This window comes from Phalacrocorax aristotelis, chromosome 1, assembly GCF_949628215.1.
Source record: "Phalacrocorax aristotelis chromosome 1, bGulAri2.1, whole genome shotgun sequence".
Classification (NCBI taxonomy): Eukaryota; Metazoa; Chordata; class Aves; order Suliformes; family Phalacrocoracidae; genus Phalacrocorax; species Phalacrocorax aristotelis.
The window spans coordinates 184,476,221-184,488,731 of NC_134276.1; the positions used below are offsets into that span (position 1 = coordinate 184,476,221).

The 12,511-nt window shown below is 44.3% G+C and overlaps 1 protein-coding gene across 5 annotated transcripts in view; it reads left to right on the forward strand.

Annotated features, from left to right (window-relative positions):
- SLC38A1 (solute carrier family 38 member 1) overlaps positions 1-9,256 on the forward strand; it is a 41,967-nt gene extending 32,711 nt beyond the window's left edge. For 4 of the 5 annotated variants that reach the window (XM_075080952.1, XM_075080954.1, XM_075080951.1 and 1 more), the window contains 4 exons: positions 741-859; positions 1,500-1,641; positions 1,751-1,848; positions 2,901-9,256. In XM_075080952.1, the coding sequence (XP_074937053.1) occupies positions 741-859; positions 1,500-1,641; positions 1,751-1,848; positions 2,901-3,002 (461 nt within the window). In that variant the 3' untranslated portion in view covers positions 3,003-9,256. The remainder of the gene's footprint in view (positions 1-740; positions 860-1,499; positions 1,642-1,750; positions 1,849-2,900) is intronic. The other variant, XR_012658571.1, reaches the window with a different exon arrangement.
- The last annotated feature ends 3,255 nt before the right edge of the window (positions 9,257-12,511 follow it).

Below are 12,511 nucleotides of genomic sequence, written 5' to 3' on the forward strand. Positions count from 1 at the left end.
AACATTTTTGCAGGAGGTTGTATTAAAATATCACCAGCGCCCCCCCATTAGGCACCCTAATTTGTCTTGGCTGCTGCGGTCGGCGCGGGGCCAAGATGCAGGCACTGCTGGGGGTGGCAGGGGGACAGGTTCAAGAGAAAAAACCATCGGGGCAGGGCTCAGAGGAGCTGCCGAGAGATGTGAGTGCAAATGTCAGAGCGTCCCACTGAGAGCTGACCCAAGATAGGCTTTGTTCTTGGTTGAGAACAAGGGCACTGCTTTTCACTGGAAGTTTATTTGCTGTTTAGACTAAGTAATCTCAAAACCCTGTAGTTTATATTAAGTTCAGCCGTTGCAGTGCATGTGGGTTTTTCATATCACTTGAAACTTTAAAAAAAAAAAGCCCACGGAACCAATTAGAAATAGCTTATTTCACTTCACTTTTTTATATATATGTATATATGTAAGCAAGCTTTTGTGTGTCTCACTGTTGCCTTTTCTACAGTGAAAATTACCTTAGACTTAGGCATGTGCTGTCTTGAATTAGGATGCATTCCTAAATCAGGCCTCCAAAGGATTAATCTGGAATAATGGGATCATTAGGATTTGGTTCAAAGTGCTGTTTTAACTCAAGAATGTTTCATTCCATACTCTTTTGTTTGCAGATAAATCACTTGTTGTTCAAGAAGGCTGTTAAGCAATGATTTTTGTGAACAGATTGCCCGTTTGCCAGAACACTTACCTTATTGTCTTTTCCATAGACAATGTGCAGTCAGATCTGCTTCACAAGTACCAGAGCAAAGATGACATCCTTATCCTGACCGTGCGCTTGGCTGTGATCGTTGCAGTGATACTCACGGTGCCAGTGCTGTTTTTCACTGTAAGTAAAAAGCTCCCCACAGTTTGGAAGTTGGTAATGGCTGTACATGGCATGTTTCTTCAAACCACAGTCCAGGAGGTGCCATGGCAGTGGTGTTGCAGCTACAAAAAGGAGCTTGAGCTTGGATCAGTCTTTTCCCACACCAGCCTCCCACTGACTTCTGGAGAACTTCTCCCTGCAGAAAATAAATTATTAACTTTTGGTCTTAAATCTGTTTTAAACTAAATCTACAAGGGCCCTCTCTTACTTCACATGACTTCACTGGAGCAGGCTCAGAGAAGTTCATTTTTAAGTGCCGAAGGACCCCCAAAGCCATGTCAAAAAGGGAGGAATATCCTACTGCAGATGCATGTATACCTACAGCTTTGGAATGTCAAATTAATTTTAAGATTTATTTCAAAGGGCATTAACCAGAGACCCCAAACTTTCTGACAGATCTATGCGATGCTTGTTGTTGCGTGAAGAACTGGTTAAAATAAACATGGGAAGCTTTGAATTGTCTCATAGAATCATAGAATCATTAAGGTTGGAAAAGACCCTTAATATCATCGAGTCCAACCGCTAACCTATCACTGCCAAGTCCACCACGAAACCATATCCTCAATGTCCCTGACAGAGAACTCTCTCTCTCTTTCTACAGGTGCGTTCATCATTATTTGAACTGGCTAGGAAAACAAAATTTGACTTATGCCATCACGTTTTGGTTACCTTTGTTCTTTTGGTTATCATCAACCTGTTAGTCATTTTTATCCCAACCATGAAGGATATTTTTGGAGTTGTAGGTACAGTATCCTGGTTTTGTACTACTAATAAAAGACTTGTTGCTAATCAGCAACACAATAATTAGCTGTTGCTGACAACTAACAAAACTCATTTATTCTAATTTTGCAGGGGTCACTTCTGCCAATATGCTGATTTTCATTCTTCCTTCATCGTTGTATTTAAAAATTACACAGCAGGATGGATCAAAGTTGACTCAGAGGATTTGGGTATGCATTCCTTTCCTGTCAATGCAACGGTTTCGTCTTGTCATTCCTCATAATGTGCTAGATGGAAAGCATACCTAATCTGAACATATGTGTGAGCTGCTTTACATTACTTTCCATCCTTGCTTCAGTCAGCTGGCAGCTGCTTGCCTTTCTCCTTTGCTTACCTTGGGGGTCTCCCAGAGTAAGCCCTGTACCACGCAGGGCACCTTGTGTTCTGAGGGGCCCTTCTCTGTGGGGCGAGGGGCTCTTCCCCTGGCTGGCAAGCGGCAGCTCTGCAGCAGCCATAGCTGTCGGCAGGTTGCGGGTACCCCATCACCCCTTTTTGGCAGCCCTTTCAGCCCATCAGGCTTTCTCTGTTTCAGTGTGTTGATCCAGAAAGCGTGCAACATGCTCCGTTTGCAGTATTCGTCATGGTTTTAATGGACCCAGTTCAGACTTTGGGTGCTTCCACCAGAAGCAGCCAGCTGAAATGTTAGCCCTTTGGCATGCATGAGCAGAGGGGCATGGGCCTTGGAAAGATTTCCTGTGAGCCCCAGAAAGAGCTGCAGATGAAAAGACACGACGCTCCTGTGTATTCACAGTCTAACGGGGCATGCACTGGAAGCATTGTAAGGTCAGACCTGCCTGCTCTGAGCAGACAGGCAAGAAGCCAGTGTTTCACTTGTGGCTCCTTCCATCGGCCCTGAGATGAAAGGGCTGAACTTCGATGGGCACGTATCTGATGGGAAGAGTATACTTATTTCCATGAGGCTTTGAAAAGAGCAGAGCCAATTGGTCCTAAAAACAGACTCACTTAATCCTCTTTAGGGATGATTGGTGTTTAAGTGGTGAATTGAAAGGAGAAAAAAATTGGGTTTGGTGTTCAGTGAGTAATTATTAGTGACGCTAATCTGTTTAATTATCTATGGGTCTTGTCTTTACCAGAAGTGCTATCCCATTTTAGCTGATAACTTTGATACATCACCTTGTAAATCTCCTTAAGAGGAGAAGTTAACATACTTGAATTAATTGTCTTTCTTTTTATTCATTAATTTCTCTCCTTTTTGTTCCAGGCTTCTCTTTTCTTGGCACTGGGGATAATGTTTTCCCTAGTGAGCATTCCCTTGGTCATCTATGACTGGGTACAATCAGGAGGCAGTGCTGAAGGCCACTGAAGTTCACCTCCCTCTGAAAAGAAGACACCCCCGTCTGCTACACACCAAAATCGCAACCATCCATTCTGTTATCTAATCCATCTTTTGTGAGTTTACTCAAATCAAATCCAAATAATGATTATCCAGTATTGAAAATACTATTATGGGTGTATTTTCTTGCAGAAAACAGACCCATTTTTCCAACAGGCATATCACTCTGTCTCCTGATACTGAGTTATCAGATCAGGTCTGTGTTAATTGTCTGTGAGACTATATAGAGCATTGTTTATAGAAATTAATCACAATTAATTTGTTTCCCCTCTTCCACCCATGAATTGCATTGTTCCATTATTATCTTTAACCCTTCAACCATAAGCTCTGCTCCTTTAGGGCAGCGGTGCCTCTTGTTATCAATCCCAGCTGGAGTGATGTCAGTTCACACCCTTCCTCCCTGCCTTTTAGCCAAAATTCTGCCCTCCAATTGTACGCATCCAGTTTGTTTGCTTTTTCTGTTGCTGTTTTGTGCACCGTTTGCCTCACTGGGTTAAGTCTAACATTCTGGATACAGGCACAGAAGGCACCATGGGAGTGTAAATGAGCATTGTATAAGTGTAGGTCCTAAATCTGTTGCTTCTCTCTGATGTTCTGGTGGGGGCTTGGCCGTTTTGTGGCTTGGGGGAACAGACCTGTGTGTCTTTGTGATAAGGTGCAGGAAGCAGAAGAAAGACAGCTGCCACCACCAGCCACCATTCCCCTGGCACACTTTAACTGGAGCCTGACCAGAACTAGACTTGACCCCAAACCTTGAGTACTGGAGCCTGAACAGAGGCAGATGTTCAGAGATATCCACAGGATATTCCTTGGCATTAACTGTTTACTAATGCCCCACTTCTCTCAGAAAAAAAAATGGCAAGCTCCAGTTTTATGAAAACCTACACATTTAATCATACCTCATGCCTTTTGCATTCTGGGATTCATTTTTACATACCTTGCAGGGACTGACTCCTCTCTTTTGTCTTACCCTCCTCCCACTGAAGTCAGCAGAGTTTTTGACAGCAGCGGGAGCAGGATTTGACTCACCCTGCCAAACTACTGGATTGCAAACGGAAATTGAAATCTGTAATATTCTGTTAAACAAACAGAAACACTTTTTATATTTAAAACATTTCATTTACATTTCTCATCCATTCTCCGTATCAGTTAAAGACGTTCAATTACTACTAGCAGAAACACTGTAATTTGCATCTGTTGTCCACAAAATAAGCATTTGCCTAATGCCTTATAGCTGGTGTAGAGAACTACTTGTAGAGACTCAAATACTAAGCAGGTGATTGTTAACCATCCTGAGCAGACATCTTTTATTAGTGCACTGCCAGCAGCATAAACATGTCCGCTTTGTGTCATTCACCACGTAAGCTAAAAAGTGTCTCAGTATATGAACCCAGATCCCACTGAAAAAAACGATGGCTGAAGGGAGCCCTGCTTCACGCCCAAGGGCTGAATGTTGCCCTGGGTGTGCTCGAGCCGTACCTGTCAGTATGCGGTGACCCTCTTGTTCCCAGTAGCTGGTTCATTGCCGACTCCTGTTGTAAGTGTGGAAGGAGACTGTCATCAGCTGTGGGGAACCTGCCATTGCAGTTTGCTCTTTTTAAGCTTAGGGGTGGAGAATTCAGGATCTTGGGATTTCTGTGAGCTATTGAATTGCCTCCGTTGCCATTGCCTTGTCCTACAAGGCTAGAAGTCACTGAGAGTTGAGACCACAGAGCGCTTCTCAGGACCTTGAAAGCTGGTTTCTAAGGGTAATATCCAGAGAGGTTAGTTTGGGGCCTTCCTTGGAAACTGGGCATCAAGATGCAGAGCGTTCACGCTGCAGAAACTACACCTACTAAATCCAGATTTCTAGACCTGTATCTCAGCCTAGGCAGTGAGGTACCTGGCTCTGCTGAATCTCCACTGTGATCCAGAAATAAGGCAGAGTAGACTCCATAGGCTGCCCAAGTCCTTGGAGTAGCCTAGCAGCGAGAACAAAATTGGAAGCCTCCTCCCTCCAGACAAAGTGACCTGCTAGACTGCAGAGGGGGGTTCCCTTAGTCTGTCCTCCTCCTGGCCCTTCAGACTTTTACTCCTTGCAGCACAGGCCCCCAGCAAGGTCTCCGGTGTAGCGTCCTGTCTCCCAAACAGCATTTAACACATGAACTGCTGAGCTACCTGTGATCCCTGGGCTGAGGTACCTCATGCTTTCTGGCGGCTGGTCTCAAACCCTTGCCTGTGATGGTGCAGGTCACCATTTTTCTCTGCAACATCTCTTTATGGGACTCATCCCTGCCCTGATTCACAGAGAGGAAGTCCGTACCATAGCTTACAAGCCCAGGTGTTAGTCAAGCTCTGGACAGAAGAACCCATGCTTGGATCCTATCTCCTCACAGCTCATTCCAGGCATCTTCCCAGCTGGGGTGTAAGTTTGTGGTTCCCCTTTCACAGGCACCCAATTGTCCCTGGTCACTGCAGCAGGGGCCCAGCATCTTACTCTGTTTTCTGAGTCAGCTTGCTGGAGTCCCATTTCAGGTTCTGAGGTGCCTTATAATCTCTCTGGATCTCATCCCAAAAAACCTAACTCAGACCTGAGAATGCTGTACAGTGTTATTCTCAAGATGCTCCAGGGCTCTCCTGATTTCCTTCCCGCTTTATCCTTCTACTACTGATTTATGAGCAGAGCAGCTCTGTGCATCAGGGGATTCACAGAGAGGAGATCCTGGGAGAAACTTTCAAATACCCAGGTAGGAGCTAGAGTTCTGATCTGCTGCACAGGGTCCCTGCAAGGTCACAACTGCGACATCTCCCTCCCACCCCCCCAAATAGCCTGTAGTCTAATGTTTAAAATACCAGCCACTGAGTTTTGGCACCGAGCTTCCTTCGACTTGAAGGACTGTTGGGTGATTGATTGCTCCTTGCATCTTCCTAAACCTCCTCCATCACTGTCCCTCTCTCTCCTCTTTGCTATTCTGCCTCCTTCTTCTTTTCCCCAGTTTATTTGTATACTAGAGTTTTACTGGATAAATAGGGAGAAGAATGAGCTGGGTGTGTGCATGGAGTGAAATTACTCCATGGTACTACATGGAAATTACTCGGAGGTACTGGACCATCAGAGCATATCTTAGCTACTGAAAAATAGATACCCAAAATATTGAGTCTTTAAACAGACTTTGTTTCTGTGTCTCTGGAGAAAAAAAAAAGGGGGGGGGGGGGGCAGAATTCTGCTTTGATGTACTGGCATCATATTTATAGATATTTATGGAAAAGAATCATGTGTTTATTGATGTCTGTGGTAATGAACGTGAAATAACGTTCTTTTTGTTTTCTCATCAGGTTTATACATTCTTAACAGAATGCAATAGACCCTGCTGTAACTGTCAACATCAGTGATGGATGACAATATTTGTATGAGGTTATCTGTAAAATGTACTGCTGTTATTCAGTTCATTTGAAATAGTGAACTTGTAGCCAACGATGTACAAGTCCCACATTTAGTTAGGATTTTAAGAGCACAGTGAAATGCTGTAGGAGTTTATTGTTAAATTAATAGGATCCAGAGAACCGTATCTACTTAGTAGGTGGTAGCATGCTTTCTTTTCATAGAGAGTTTATCACTATTGTGAGAACTGCAAATGTCATAGTCTGGATGCAAAATTGCTATTAATAACTACTACAATAATTACATTTGCGTAATAGCAACAATAGAGTGGTGAGGGACAAGGAAGGACTGATTAGAAGCAGGGGCTCCTAATAAGATTGTACAAGTTAATCCTATACTTAAAAGATGGCCTTGCTGCCTCTCCTAGTCCACAGCACATTGCAAAGAAAATAGTCATGAGCTTAAAGCACCCTTACGGTTGCAGAACACAGCTGCCCTTCTCTGTCTGATGGCAAACACATCTAGTAAGTGCAACACAGTAAATTGTTATTTGGGAACAGTACCTCGGGAGCAGTGACCTCTCTGGGTGATGCTTGCTTCTGGCCAGAGGGCCAATGACAAATCGGTGCACCAGCACAGACCTCCTGTAGGGCTGACAAAGATCAAGTGGTGCCCGGCCCACGTGCAGGCCCAGGCAGAACAGCCGGTCTCATCCTGCGAGTTCAGGGATGGGGATGCCCATCCGCTCCCGAGGGCTGCTTTCCTGAGCCACACGCTGGCCCATAGCTTGGGCTCCGCTTGCAATAGGTCACACGTGCAAATGCAGATTGGGTGATATATGGATTGTGACTGTACATCTGCCTTACAATGCACAAGCACCACAGATCTCTCTGACATTAACTGTAACAATTAATAGTATATCTAGCTTATCTTTAAGCGAATACATTTCTTTGCTTGAACCTTACATTAAGGCTAAAGAGCATCTTGGTCAAAACAAAACTCTTTTCGTGTGGTGGTGTCCCACCTCCAGTCCTGCAGTCCCACCCCAGTGCCTGTAGGAGAAAGGCACAGCAGAATGTACTCAGCTCCATCAGCAGCTCCGTGAGTCGGCTTTAGCGCCTGGCGTCAGGGTGCTTTCTTAAACAATTCCCTGATGCCACTGGCATCAGGAAAATCCTTATTTCCTATAACTTACACAAAGAATGTTTTATTTGTATTTAATGTAAGGATTTCTGTAGCAAACTGTGAAAAAAAAAAGATAATGAATTAATAAAAAGTACAGGGCTGAGAAGGTCTAGAATTCAAATTGTACACATGCCTACGTTTCTGAAGACAAAACTATGCAGTTGTGTTGTATTGTAGGAAATTTCATTTTTAATGTACATATATTGTAAATAAATAGGATGCTGTATATTTTTGCAGTTGTTTATCCCCTATGATATAGAACTGTTGAGATAGACTCTGCATATTAAGAATTTTAATAGAAATACAAATACTTTCGCTTCTGAATTAGCAAAATGTATATCCTTTCCTTTCTCCCAAGAGGTCACAAGTTAAATCCTAAACTGGAAATTATAATTATATAGCTAATGTAACAAGAGAAAAATAAATAAAAGAGCCAATGAAATTACTAGGATTAATTCCAGCACAATTCCCTGTTTTCTCAACAGCAAGTTAGCCAGTCTTCCTGCTGGGTAAAATATGTCCCTTGTAAAGGGCCCCTTGGGTACTCAGGTACCTCTTACCTCCCCAGCTGAGGTCAGGTGGTAGTACAGTGCTGAAAAGGCATTTTACAGAAACCAGAGCAAACTGCAGCCAGCAATTTGACCCAGCATTATGCCATGTTGTTTCCGGGCATGTGTTTACCCAACTAGTACAAACAGAAGTCAGGGCAGGACTTCTGCATTTCCATTTTCAGCCACCAGAAATGCCTGTAGTTCAGAAAAAAAAGTGCTGCAAGCCAGGAGTGGGCAGCAACCGGAGCAATGCATGCCGTTCCTGGCCCGCTCCCTTCCTGCAGAGTCCTGCGGCTGCTTCTCTGCCGCAGACCCAGGCATGCTGCTATCGTGCAACCAAAACACTAGCACCTGAGGCTGATGAGAACATCCCCAGCCGGGGACTGCTTGCACATCCCACCCCATGAGCTGGCAGAGGCCAGTATTTTGGTCGTGGGATAACTGTGTGTCCAGGGATGAGGATGATGGGAGGGGAGGGTTGTGTATGTCCTAAGAGTGCCTCCGTCAAGAGCCTTGCGTAGACTTTCTCCCTGGTAAAGCACGGAAACATGTTTTTTTTCAGGATTGCTGAAAAACAGAGGTTGAGAAATGCATCTAAAAATAATGGGGGTTTTTCTCCATGTTTACTTTATGGTCTTGGATGAAAATGAAGCTTGAAATAATGTTTGCTTTCACTGTGAGCACAAATTTGAGGAAAAAACCTATATGCAGTCACTTCTACAGAGTTTTTCAAATTAATACAAGTGTATGTTTTCTTTTCAGTGTTATAGCAAACAAAATATAAACTGTAAAGGTATTTTTCCACAAGACTTGAACTTTAACTTGTTTATAGAAGCCTGTTTTTAGTGTCCCAAGGTATGTTCAGGGTCACCTAGATCCAATATAAATAATGCTGTTTGAATGATGTAAGCTTGATACGAGCTTGTCTCTAATAGATTGTTGAAGTGAGTCATTGATAATATTTTGCTCCTCCTAACATCACCATACTTTGTGCTGCTCATATCCAAATAAACGATGCAGTTTTTCGAGTTTTGTGTGTAAATAAAAAAAAAAATTAAAAAATGTATTAAGTTCTATAATCTGTTACCTCTGTAGTTTTGAAACATTAAAATTGTAATCTAAACTGACATCGGGGCCATACTCATTCTTTCAGATGGATGACTGTGTAACGTTATAATGCCTTAAACAGCATGTGCTCCCTGCCCTTACACAAGTATTTTCACTGATCTCGGGGCATGCAGCTCTTGCAAGGCCAACTACATCAGTCTCGGTAGAGTATATAGAGTAAAACATCAATACATGGCTATGGAGCATTAACGTAAAGTTTCTGATACAGTCTTAGAGGGACCTGAAGCCGGGGCATATGGTCACCACAGACTGGCGTTGCTGAAGATGACTGCATTTCTCAAGCCCAGTGCTTGTCTCTGCCTGTCCCTGAAGACTGTCAAAGTGCTCACCAGTCTGTTTCAGAGTCAAGTCAGGCAGTTTAGCTTTAAGGGCTGCTGTTAGAGTTGGGTTTGAGTTCAGACGCCATAATCATCTCAGAGCCATACCTTAAAACACAGGAACATGGGCTAGGGAGCAGAAGAAAAAGAGGAGAAGCTGTATTTCTTTTCTTCCTTGCTTGCAGAGACAACAAACATCTGTTTCCTTCTGCAGTGCAGTCTGACAGCTTTACCTGAAGCTCACCTTAAGCCACACGGCCAAAGAAACACCAACCTCCTTTCCAGGCACAGACTTCTACCTTGGTCTTCGTGTGTCCCCAAGGGTAGCCAGATCTCTGTGTTCATCTGACCAGTCCCCACTTGGGGGTGGAAAAAAAAGGAAAATTACCTAGGGCAAGCTCTGCCTGAGGGAAGGGACCCCCCCATTTGGTTCAAGTGGGATCTTAGTTTGACTTAAGTTTATGTGAAATTGCAGTTAGTCTTCAGGCTGAAGCCCAAATCAGGCCACTGTTAAGATGTCTCATTCCCCTCTGTGCCAAGAGCTGGCAGTAAGCACTCACACCAACTTTACAATGTGTGGAGAAAGTAGAGATCATAGGAGCACGGATGAGTGGTAAGTCCATTTCTAAACCTTTCTAATCACAGACCCCTGATAAACTGAACATGGGCATCACTTCTTACACCTTGTTCTCAGACCCACGCAGGACAGCAGCACCATTTACTTTGCAGTCAGATGTGTTAGCAAGCTCTGGCTAAAATACTGAGTCCTTAACATAGACCCCCAGTGCAGTTAGAAGTTTTCAGGCAGCCTGGCATCTGTATTTTAGAAATATTAAGTGCCATGCATTTCTCTTTCAGTTACAGAAAATGGAGTCTTTTAACGTTGTTGGTGTTACACTACTAAATGCCATGGCACTGGCAAGGGATGGTGCTGCTGGCTTAGTGTGCCTCAGCCTTGCCATGGCTCACTGCTTGAAAAACATAAGGTTATTGGGATTCTTGGAAAAAGGTGTAGTTTGGCCAAGGCTTAGACAATAGGGCTAGGAAAGTAGACTGTAACAGGCTGGGGTGGCACTGGCCAGCCCTGTCTGAGAGCCAATCTGCAGAGCAAAGTCACCTTGTGAGGCTGACGGTGGTGCCTGGCTGCCTGCTGCCCTCTTTGAGATCTCTGTGCTATGGGCCCACAGAGGCTGCTGCCCTGGAAAAACAGAGGGAATTGTACTATTGGTGGGAGCCAGAATGTACCTGGGAGCCAAGAACCACATACCCTCCTTGGAAAATGCCACATGGCTTAAAACCTCAGCTCCTTTCCCCAGAGGTAACCAATCTCCCTCCTCCTGCTTGCTACGTCCCCTCGGGAGAGTGTTTGCCCAGTATTCAGCAAGCCTTAAGCACTGTCCTCTTGCCAGGTATGAAAAGCGGGTGAAATTCACCTAGTTTTTGGTGGAGGTCATTACTTCAGACTACACCCTTGAATGTACCAGGTGCTGATCGTGCCCATGACATGCTCCCATGAGCTCTTCCTGGACACCTTTGGGGACCCATGCTCAGCTAAGTTCCCTAAAGCGACTCTTCCCAAAACCCACTGTTTTCCCAGCAGTGCTCACTCCATGTAAGCTTTGCAACAGCTGGACCATCCCCATTACTGCCTGTTGCAGATCTGTCTCACAGCCCAGGCAGAGTTGCCAGCTCCCCGCACCTCACTTAGGAGGGGTTTGCTCAACCAGTCCCCTTCTACAGCACTGGATGGCAACAACCTTTTATGCCTCTAGAGATGTCTGACAGTGATCAGAGAGGTGAAAACTAAGTATTAGATGAGGGACCATTGGCAGCTGCCCCTTCCCCTCTGTGGGCTCATGCCATGAGCTGGTGCTGGTGAGCGGCTGAAGAGGATGAGAGGAGAGGGTTTGTTGGCCAAATATCTCCTCAGCCACCAGGACCAGCCCTCTGGAGCTCCCTGAGTGTTCCTGGATGTGCAGCCTACTGCAGAGATGCGGCAAGCGCGGGGCTCGGCAACACCACTGCAGGAGCCAAGCTCATCGAGGATAAAAAAGCAGTTGTTCTGCCCTGCATAATTATAAGGGAGCATAGCAGAGTTCGGTGCCAAGGTGTTGGAAAGTGTTATGATAACAAAGAAACTCATGAAGAGGGTGGAGAAATTTTTACGACGTGAGATCAGATTAATGACCTGTACAACAGCTGCAGTAAAAACAGCAGCATACAGATGCTACAACATTTGTAGAACACATTTCTTCAAACCATAACCAAAGCCTGTAATTTACTAGGATGTTAAAAAGAAAAGATAAAAAAAGAGAAAATTATATGTTCACTGACAAAGCCAGTTCTTGCAGACTCTGAAGTCTCCTTGGGCTTTGTGCAGGCAATGGTTCCCACTAGTATTTCTTACGTGCGAGCTGGATCTCCTATTAATTTTCAGATACCATTTGTAGATAATCAGAGAAGTACCAGATGCTGGAGAAACAACTTCCCTGACATAACGAGGACTTATATATCTCTTGCAATTAGATCATCATAAAATGAAAGGAAAACAGGCATCAGTCTGCCATTCTCACATCCAGTGGCATTTAAACAATGAGCACAGTCTCTGTTACTATTGCTGGCAGGCCTCCAGCAGCACTTTGAAAAGGCAGCGTGGCCTCCCTGTAAATTGATAAACAATCTTGTTGAGCAACAGCCACAGGAACATTCAAGCCTTTGTTAAATTTTGACTTGAGTTGAGCACTAATTGGCATCTTTCCGGGCAGAACAAACCGGGTCAACTTCTCCACTTTCCCAAGGCAGATTATTTTAACCAGAATCCACAGTCCCCGCAGTTAATGGAATAAAATGCAGGACTGTGGGTACTGAGATGCAGAAATTGTTTGTTTTCTTAAAGAGTTCTGGTAGTGAAAACAATAAATCTGGGTTGACAAAAAC